The sequence below is a fragment of the Melanostigma gelatinosum genome, assembly GCF_949748355.1.
Source record: "Melanostigma gelatinosum genome assembly, chromosome: 6".
NCBI classification, from domain to species: Eukaryota; Metazoa; Chordata; class Actinopteri; order Perciformes; family Zoarcidae; genus Melanostigma; species Melanostigma gelatinosum.
Genome location: NC_136639.1, coordinates 15,849,621 through 15,860,666, shown reverse-complemented (window position 1 = coordinate 15,860,666; position 11,046 = coordinate 15,849,621). Strand labels below are relative to the sequence as shown.

General features: G+C 41.4%; 1 protein-coding gene across 1 annotated transcript; it reads left to right on the top strand.

Annotated features, from left to right (window-relative positions):
- Nucleotides 1-210: 210 nt before the first annotated feature.
- Nucleotides 211-10,917, top strand: LOC306779303 (uncharacterized protein). Its single transcript, XM_079271169.1, has 12 exons — nucleotides 211-341; nucleotides 2,202-2,313; nucleotides 3,241-3,334; nucleotides 4,070-4,124; nucleotides 6,912-7,052; nucleotides 7,131-7,291; nucleotides 7,391-7,489; nucleotides 8,066-8,211; nucleotides 8,404-8,575; nucleotides 8,705-8,817; nucleotides 9,173-9,260; nucleotides 9,767-10,917. The coding sequence occupies exons 1-12, from the start codon at nucleotides 230-232 to the stop codon at nucleotides 9,818-9,820; spliced, it is 1,347 nt and encodes a 448-aa protein (XP_079127295.1). The 5' UTR covers nucleotides 211-229; the 3' UTR covers nucleotides 9,821-10,917.
- The last annotated feature ends 129 nt before the right edge of the window (nucleotides 10,918-11,046 follow it).

Genomic DNA, 11,046 nt, shown 5'->3' with positions numbered 1-11,046 from the left:
AATAAAAACAATAAACCGGCAGACAAACATTTTTAGAGGCAGGTCCAAGGTTCAAGTCCTTGAAAAGTAACCTGTTGCCTGTTCACGATATGAGTCTGTCCTCGCTGTCGTGTCAGGGTTTGACCGCAAGACGGCGCTTCATCCGCACACGGGAGCCCTTGTGCAACACTGAAACCCTTCCGCTGATGGCTTAAGAAACAGCAGCGAGGCGGCTGTGGCTGTGCTCATAATGTCGGGCAGAAAGCCCCGGTCTGTGGCAAACCCTCTGGAGTCTGCGATCACCACACCGAGTGAGAGGATACTGAAAGAATGCCACAGTTTATATGTCGACAGCGAGAACGGTAAATAATCAATAACGCGGATTAATATCAGTCAACGTTATAGCGAAGTTAGGACCGTAAAGCAGATCCAATTTAGCACGCATAGTTGTGCTGTTATGTAAATCAGGGGTTCGTAGGACTGAAGTTTGTACTGAACGTAAAACTAAAACGCTGCTCGGTTAATGAGTGAAGCAGCTGTCTGTCAGAGCAAAACACGTGACATTGAACACTGGTGTGGCTCCTCCGCAGCTCCGGAGGACAGCGCCTATCTGACTGTGTGCAGCCAATAAACTGACAGGTTCCATTACGCACAATGTTACATACACATGAGGGAAACGGGCGTAAACGGAGCCTTCTGTAATATACTGTATGATAAGCAGTTCAGCCCAGTGGAGTTGATTTACAAATGAGAAAATTAGTTTTATTGTCCTGGTAAATGTTTGCAGAAATGTGTTGTCTTCAACAATAATAACAATGCTGTTACACTGTGTAGTTCACTCTGTGCAGACCTGGCTCTCACAGCACGTTGAGGTGGTGTGTTGCTACAGTATGTGTCTAGTTTTAGTTATTACAGTACAATAGTTTACTCTGGTGTAATAGAGGAGACAGAAACAGGAACATGCCTCTCTGACGACAATTATAAGCAGGCTCATTAATAATGAATTGTTTCATTGTAGATTCTTAGTGAATAATGAGGGATTGTGCATAACCAGAGTATAGAGCATAGACCAGGTAATACATTTGAGCTTTCATCTCCGAGCTCCATTTATAATCTTTCCATTTAAAAAAAAACTTAATTCTCAAATATATTCAAAAGTAATTTATTAATAATTAAAGGAATGTAGGAATTCGTTTCTGTCTTCTTTTTTTTTTTTTTTTTTTCCCCAACAATTTGTGATTCATCATCGATTAACCTGCTGATTTTCTTTCTGATTAATCAGTTGGTTTTTAGTCTAATAAATGATCAAAAATTGTGAATAAATGCCCATCGCATCAGTCATCTTCAAATGTCTTCACATATGTTCAGTTTATGATGATAAATGTCAAAACACCAGAGAATATCTGTCTTTTTTCACTGTTATTGACTAAATAATTATTAAAATTAGCCTAATCCATCATCAAAATAGTCTATTGTTCAACAAATGTAATCTATACCCATGTAATTTCTTATATATATAAATATTATATTGCCACAAGTTCAGCTAACCTGCCCTACCTTGACTAGAAAACGTTCAGGGTTACAAGAGCGATTCATTGGAATTAATTAATTAAAAATGTCCCATCTGAACTCTGTCTTAATTTCCCCTTCAAATAGTAGATTATTCTTTCAAGGAAACCTCTTTGGAAATTATTTTAAATCAGTTGTAAAATAAAGTTACCCTTTGTTTTGTGCTGTCCTCAACAAAATAAATGTCTGAGTCGACTAACACACGATTTTGTCAACTTATTGAATACTTTATTTACAGATCTGTAAAATTAAGTGAAATACAAAGAATCACACAAAAGCACCTTTGTACATTGTGTGTTCACCAGGGATGTGCTCATATGTTTCATAAGTCATTCAGCATAAAAAAACATTGAAAAATGACTTTTTGCTGAAAGAAATCTTCTTCAACTAAGACCAAAACGACCGATTAGTCGACTTATCAACATGGTAGGGGCAGCCCTACATTTTTTCTTAGCCTTCTGCCATGTAGAACCTTTATCTTAAGAAGTTATCACTCTTTCAAAACCACATTGTTCACACTCACACATATACACACACTTTACATGATTGTGATGATGCCTCTGTAGTTGCTACATGCCCTGCTTACTTTGTGTGTGTCTGTGTGTGTGTGTGTGTGTGTGTGTGTACGTGTACATGTGTATGTGTGTGTTCAGGCCTGGTGAAGATTGCCAGCAGCCTCGGAGTCCGACTCCTTCCTCCCAGAAAGAAGATCATTGTGATGATAATGGGTAACCACTCTGCAGGGAAGAGCTCCTTCATTAACTGGTAATACATCTGTAGGTTGATGTGATCTACAGTTTACCATTCAGCTTCTCGTGCTCTGGTCCAGAGAACAAAAACAGAAGAAAATATGACCTTATTCCACAGTTTTATTAATTTTGATCCTTTATAAGCTTTTACAAGTAAGTGATACATTTTATTGACCCATTTGGAGGTAAAATAATCAAATATCTATTTTTGGCTTATACAACTGATAAAGTCAGGTACTTTATGGCAATAATCCTTAAACGTTGATTGCAACATTGCCCACAACAGTCTCATACAACCCAATACATATTGGGATAGGGACCACTACCCACTTAATACGCCACAGCTGAATATCTATGGTCTCATAGTTTTCTATTGAAAACGAATTACTTTTAATTTACATTTTAAATAAATTGTTCCTATTTGACATTGTGTAGCTTATTGTCTGACCATGTGAGGTGTTAATAAATTAAAACACCAAAGATCACCTTTAAACAATCCTCGAACATATAAACTACCCTTTGACACAGACTCCAGAATAGTTTATTGGACTTAATTGGTGCTGAAATGATCAAACAATTAATTGATTTGTTGATAGACAGAAAATTAATTGACAAAATGCTAAACATTCACTTGTTCAAGCCTCTAAAAATGTGAGGATTTTTGGCTTTACCTGCTGTATGTAATATAAAAGGAATATCTTTGAGTTTTGGACAAAATAAGAAATATAAAGACATCGCTTTGTGCACTGATAAATAACGATTTTCATTATTTTCTGACATTTAAAATTATTAATGATTAGCTGTAAAAGCAATCGATACAATACTTATTACAATAGTTGCAGCCCTATAACGTAGAGATACGGTGTTGCTTTAGATTTTGTGCTCTTACGAATGCAATATCAACGATAAGAAGAGTATTTGATGCCTCTTGCTGTCATTTTAGGTATGCGGAGGAGCACATACAGAAAGCAGGTGTCGCCATTGAAACACAGGGGTTCACGTTCATCACAAGTGGTCGCAAAAGAGAATCACTGACGGTAAGAGCGGCGTGAAGACGGCCAGCGTTTCAGCACTCATACTGAAGAACTTAATGTGTGTAAGCTCTGATGAAGAGCCCTTCAACAGAAGTACCAACTAATGCTTGAAAAGAGAAACACGATAAATACAACCAGGCTTAATTTGAATGCTTTTATAATTCACTACCAGGTCAGTTTTTAATCATCAGTCGTTCATATTCAGCCGGTACTTCTCAGTTTTGTGTAATGAGAACGGAAGCTGCATCCGGTCATAAAGGTTGATGAAGCAATGCGTTGGATGTCAGCCTGTATGGAGGGGCACTCCCTCAGTCTGTGGTGATCTCTCATTCTGTATGCTGTTCCAATGAGGGGCTTTGTTGTATTGACACACACACACACACACACAGACAGAGGATGCCTCTTTGCAGCATATAAACAGGCTCGGGAGACGTCTGCCTCTCAGTCTTCGCTCATCCTCTTCCTCTGCCTCTCTGTATATATACTGCTATGGTGAAGGTGACGAAGATGAATAATATATTTGCAGTGCAGGACTGCAGAGTGGAGGGATTATCGCTTATGTACAGGAAAAGCTTAAAGCCAGCACACTGAGCTGCAGCCCAGCAGCTTCTGGACGACTGAGTGCAAAGTACTGAGAAGAGAGAACTCTGTTGCAGCGGACGGGAGCTCAGGAGAACTGCAGATTAGTATTTGTCTCACCGGGTTATTTCTCACATTGTGTTTTTCACTCTTTCACAGGGGAATGCAACGCTACATCTCTATCCTCACTTTCGACCAATTCTTGAGTTCAAAGGTGAGCCTTTTCTTCTTGTTTTAGCATCAGTATGAAGTCAATAATGTCTCTCTGAAAAGTACACGTATGGTTGTTCTGATAATGTGGTGATACCCTTATCCTCAACTGAAATCCATTTTATGTTCTCATATTAACCATCATGTGTACATTTTGCATCGCATTTCAAAATATCTCACATAAAAGAACATGTTTTATGTGATCCGAGTGGTGTTGCATCTCCCTGCAATTGATAATGAAACTAGCGCGACATGTTGCTTCCTTTTGTGCGATGTTGAGCTCAGCGCTGCAGTCTTAGTGCTCAACACATGCTCATTGACGTCTCCCTAATACCTGAAAATTCTAATTATTGTCATCACTTTTGTGGAATTGAGAAATGCAAATGATTGTGTTTTTTATTGATCCCCCCCCCCCCACCCCCCCTCTGCTGGCATCGTGATGGAAAACATCAAAGAGAGGGTAAAGTGTTACCATTTGCTGGAACAGCAGGAGAAGCAGCATTAGGGACAGTAAGCAGCAGTTGAATGGAATCATGAGCTGCAGCCACAGATGGGTTCCTGTGAGGTTTAAGATAGAGCTCTGCTGTGTGGCCCGATTCCTAATGGGAGCTGTTGAAGTTAATCTCAGCGTACCTTACAGACTCAGTTCAAGTTCAGAAGTTGGAAATGTTGCTATTTTAGATAAACCGATTCAACTGAAATCCTGTTTTAATCCTCTGTGTCACTCATGATTGTATGTTTCATCAGTTCAGGTGCTTCACCTTGATTATTTAGCGCTGAGTCACATCTTTGACGTATTACATTTTATTTATAAATCAGACCAGGCTCCTGTTCCCATCTCATCACATTTGAGCCGTTTGTTCCTGAGATAATGGAGTCCAGATAACTGTCACATTAAAGAAAGAGACGTAATTAGCGGCATATTTTCTTTTTTAAGACGATTGGTCTCAGCTCTCTGTGCGTCAGCAGTGGTCTGAAGCTTCTGGATGTTGAGGTGGTCGTGCAGAGAGTCTGGGTGTGCCTGCGTGTCTGAGTGGGAGCATCAGTGTGGAGGGGGGAGGGCGGTAATGTATGTGCATGCGTTTGACAGTGAGTGTGTTAGAGAGCGAGGGTTCACTGGGTGCGGACCGGAGCGCTCACGGTATGGCTCGTGAGGCACACGCCCCATCGACAGCAGTGCGGTGGAGTCAGGAGGAGCTGCTGAGAAATGTCACAGCCATTAGCGACGGCACAGCCCGGCAGCAGCTCCACTCTGCGAGGCCCCGAGCGGCACCAACGATCTGATGCTGGAATACAAGCAGGCTTTTCATTGGGAATTCAACGCCGCCTCTGGAAATGCACTTTGTCAGGCATTTGTTTACCTGTCATAGGGACTGAGGATGACTCATCAGGCCGTGTTGTTTAGTCATTTCCTTAAGATGTATTTGCACTGCGTCTGGTTTCACCTGTTTTGTCCAACTAGTTCTTTTTTAGTCTTGGTCGATGCAGCATTATTGCAGCCTTTGCCCTTTTCCCTCGTGCACAGGATCTCCAGTGTAGCCTTCTCAGTTACAGTCGCTTGAGGAACTTAGCACCCATCGGCAAGTATCGCTTTCCTTTCCTTTTCACCATCAGAGGACTTTCTTCAAATAGAGTGGAAGAAGATGTCTGAATCAAGGCGATTTGATTCACTTGCTATTAAATGGGCTTACATAATTGCTGTTTATGTATTTTTAGTAATGCAAAGATGCATGCATGTGTAAGGGAAGTATAGACCGGCCGCCTGATCTAACAAGAAGCTGCTTGATAACATCTGCATATGATGTTTGTCCTACTGTAGCAACAGTCATCCTGTCACCTCAGGGCGAGACAATCGTGGCTCGATCTTGCGAGACTGTGGGAATACACTTCTAAGATGTGTGATAGGAGGCAGATGCATCGATACTGTGGCCATGCCAATGTAAGAGAAACATAAGGGAATGCTAATGTGCCGAAGCAGCAGTGGCCCTGCTCGCTGCAGCACAAGGATGGGATTTGTGCTGGCTGTTAACACCTGCCTCTTCCTATGAAACAGCCTCAGTGTCACCCCAGGCCTCTGTGTGTGTGTGTGTGTGTGTGTGTGTGTGTGTGTGTGTGTGTGTGTGTGTGTGTGTGTGTGTGTGTGTGTGTGTGTGTGTGTGTGTGTGTGTGTGTGTGTGTGTGTGTGTCTAAATAGTGATCCTGTTCTGGTGCTCAGAGTCGGGGGTTGTGGAGGAGACTTGTAGTAACCTCGCAGCGCGTTGCCTCACAGTCGTTCTTCACTGGCTAGCTTTATGTCCGACGCCGCTCGCTAAAGCTGCCAGTTGAAGAGCTGTTGTGTGTAACCATGACAACAGACGATGAGAAAAACGGACACCTGACAAATGTTTCCTGTGTTGAAGTTGATGACGTTTCTATCTGTGAGGGTGTGTCTGCTGTTTGAGTTCAATCTGAATTCATTGATGCTTTTTTTCTCATGTGTGTTAGTGCGTGTAGACGGCTAACATATGTCTTTAACCACATGAACGTTTTTTTAAATTAAATTAAATTAAATGTATTCCAAATGCAAACCCGCAAGCACAAAACGTTGACTGCGTTCCTGATCTTCAGTGTCACCGGCCTCCCTCAGGTTTCCAAGTATTGACCGCACTGCAGTTTCCACTGGCACATAAGAATTATGTCGCCATTAGAGGAAACGGCTTTCATCGGGACGAAACTCTTAATTATTTACAAGGAATTTGTCTTTGTGAAGGAAGCACCTACAGTATGCGCACTCAGCGTTTGTATGTTCCAGGTGTTACGGACTATCTGTCTGCTGAGATCTCCACCTCCAAGCAGAAGAAGTTCAGTCTGGTGACATTTGTGGACACACCGGGTTTGGTGGACGGAGACATGGTCTACCCTTTTGATGTCAACAGCGCCATCACATGGTTGGGTATGTCTTTGCAGCTGTACGTTTTACCGTCTTCTCTGCAGCTGTTGCGTTTCTCTAATGGATGTTTCTTTTGTGCAGGAGAACAGGCCGACTTGGTATTTGTGTTCTTTGACCCAATGGGCCAGGCGCTCTGCAAACGCACACTCAACATCGTGGAGAAGCTGAGTGAGAAATGCGGAGACAAACTGTTGTTCTACCTCAGCAAGGCAGACGAGGCTGGGAAGGAAACAGACAGACAGGTATGGTAGGTCACTTCATTTGTGGCTTATTTTTCATTTCGATAGATTTTCAGCCAAAGAAGTCCTAAAAATATGACCTATATTTATTTACTTCTGCAGAGGGTGATGATGCAGATAGTCCAGGAGCTGTGTCGCCGTCCAGGTCTCAACAAATGTGGTTTTGATATGCCTACAATATACATCCCCAACCCACAGAGGGTAAGACTGTGAGCCGGCTTTATGTGTTCCCCTGATGGGCATTTAACAGGATGTCATTTTTCCTTCATCAGATCTCAGGTCCAGGTCTGATCTTGGGTCTGGATTTAAAGCTCTCTGTTATCCTCAGGGGCTGAACTGCCATTAATTATCCTTGAATGTAAATTCTCCACTCCAGGTGTCCTGGTGGCCTTGATGGCTGGAACAGGATGATTCATTTTGCAATATGATGACTGGTAGAGTTATCCCCTCTGGGGGGGGGGGGGGGGGGGGGGGGGGGTGTAAACCATGACCTCTGATAAGCCACCTTTGACAATGGCAGCCCCAGTCCAGAGTTATTGCTGCACCATCTGGTGATCTACAACCACACAGCTCTTCTCTGCGCGGTAGATTTGTGCACACCTCCCGAGCTCCATTTTATTTTCGCTGAGCAAGTGTAGCTTCACTTCCTGCTAAGTGCTCATTTGCTGTCAGTCAAAATACCCTCAGGACAGTCATCCAGACCGACCCTCTTCCAGATGCACATCTTTGTACAATTATTCAAAAACGGATGCACTTATGAGCCTTTGTCTTGTTCAGCCGAGCCGCTGTGTGAACCAGATCGATGGGGTGTGTCAGACCATCGAGAAGACCATCAACCAGGCCGTTCAAAAGACTTTGGATCAGCTGGAGAAAGACTGTGACCTTATGTGTTCTACCATCATCAGCAGACTAGAGCAGGACAGGTTTGACCTCTCAACCTACAGCATAGCACGTGTTACTGTGTTCAAATCTAACTTATCCTGATACAAAATGACAGGCGGCATCTCAGAGCAAATAAACCACATTGTGTGTCTACGGAGATAAGAGTCACCCAACATTATTATATGCTGCAGAAAAATGTGATATTAAATCAGATTTCTTGCGTGTGCACGCAGGGCTGATGTGGCTCACAACAAAAGCGTCCGTCTTCACTCGTTCTTGTGTGGCGCTCAGGGCATCTTCCTCCCGGTCCTCTTCATCCTCAGTTTCATTGTGAACACCTTGTCCAAAGATCAGCTAGATGAGCTGCTGGGTGAAGGACCGGCCCGGACCCTCGCCATCTTCACAGTGAGTCCAGAGAGTCACACTGCTGATATTTGAACAAATAACATTGCAATAAATTATAATTTAATTTCATATTTTGCACATTTTGGTGTACTTGGTTCTCTGAGTGTCTTTTCAACGTGTTTCTCACAGGGCATGGTGATTTATTTATGGGACTGGATACCAGAAGATGGACAAGTTGTGTTTGTCATCATTTTTGGAGCTTTTTGCTACCTCCTGCTGTTCCTAGCAAAGTATTTTGCAGGGTGAGTTCTACAAATGTACAATACAAACATAAACACATGTGGAGCCGGAAAAAAGAAAATTGATTCATAAATCAAATGATCAACAGAAAATGAATCTGTAACTATTTTGATATTTTGTATATTGCAGCCTTACACACATGCACATGACCATTTGGTCCATATGTGAACCAAGGTACTTAAAACTAAACACTTAAATAAAGTCGAGCTTTTTCTATTTTGTCAAGGAGGGTGTGTGTTTTATGTCAAAGTAGCTTCACATCAAACATATACACACTCTCTCACACACACACACACACACACACACACACACACCCCCAGAGGACGTGATTATTGTTGTGATGTTCTTCATTCTCAGCCGAGGGAATAAGACTCTGACGAAGAAAGAGAAGAGGACGATGACAGAGTACAGTGATTATATCCAGGATATCGTCAAAACCAAGAAGGTTCGATTCTATTTTGTGCCATTATGCTATTATGTATTAAAGCCGCAGTAATAACATGTATAATAACTTTGTTTAATGGAGAAGGTGTCATTAGAAACACAGAGGAAAATGATTATCTGACTCTGCAGCTCTTTCATTTCAGTTAATTGTTTTGGTTTTACGAAACCACAACTTTACTGCTAACTGCTACCACATTTACACAACAACTATACAAAAGTAGTAATATGTCAGTAGATATCAATTTTAAATAATTACAAAGGGTAATGCTGGATTACATGCAGCGTCACTTCCTGTGAATCCCTCATGCATAAGAAGTCTTTTGAAGAAGAATTTGAACACATTAAAATTGCAACAAAAAAAGCAGACCATAACGTATCCCAATATTTCATTGACATCTAAATGATCATAACTTCAGCACAGGTTTAAATGGACCAACTACATTTCATTTGTCAAATCTGAAACGTCAGAATTGTGAATTTTCTCACACAGTTGATTTTCCTCCACAGGGGAAACTGTATGAGTGGTACCTCCAGCAGTGTGCAGCAGAATATGACCTCTGACCCCGGGTCAGCTGTTTTCAGGAATCAGTGGGACTTTTTAAGCAGATGACGATCCACCAAATGATCAGGCTTCTCTCCTCTCAGTCGGGGATGTGTAACCTCAAAATGCAGCAGATATCTCTGCCAACGTGTATCATCTCAAGAGCTTCTTAAAGATCAAGTGCCTTTATTAGTTCGTACAGGAGAAGCAGTCATTGTTTGTTGTTTGATGAAAACAATTTCATAATGTGAATCTTTTTTTTCCAGTTTTTGTAGAACATAAACGTTGATGCCAGAATTCTTTTCCCTTAATTTCTTCATATAGTCGAAGTCCTCAAATGGCACAGCACCGTCCTGAAGTCATGTTGTCTTTACAAGGTGCTAGAATATCCTTCTCTTGTGTTTCACTGTTAGCAATACTACAACAACCAGTGCTGTGATAACACTTAGGCATTATGGACGGACATTTTGTCAAATCTTCATCCCAATAAGAAGCTTTCTCCTGCCTCCAAAGAGCCTCTGTCCATGTTTGTTTTGTTGTGTGATTTGTGCAGCCATCAGATATTATCATTGATAAATCATCATCATGTGATAGTACTTACAAAATCTACTTCATCACAACAGTATAGTACAACTGGTGAGCAGTGGATTCATGTGTATCTCCTAGTTGTTGATGAACGCTGAACCCTTCATGCTGTTTATAGATCTGTGTAACTCAAATCTAGTTTGATGACTACAACACCATGTAATGCCTTTACTCCACTTTTTATAGATATATTTATATATAAGTCTTCAAGGTGCATTGTACCCAAATAATGTAAAAAAAACCTCAACGGGTCGTTTGCAATATCATTGTGAACAGTGTGTACTGTGTGTGTTAGATGCCTCCCAGGTATTGTCCTCATCAGGAAACATCTTTATTCGATATTTCATTTATAAATTTGTGAAACTTGTACGTGTGTGAATTTATCTATTCTGTGTAATTTTTCCCAGAATATTTTTATTGTATGAAAGCGAGGCTCAACTGACTAGATGTTTTTAGAAATCCCGACTCAAAGAATGAAACTCCTGCAAACTATGCTATGTCACTTGAAAATCATTAAACATGTTCTACTGACTTTCACTCTACTCACTGTCTACTGTTCTCCTGGTTTTAATAAACGGAAGAATGCACACACAAACAACAGGTGGAGTACCCATTACAAGCAATTCTGAATGAACATAAGAGAACCGGTGAAATTACAATA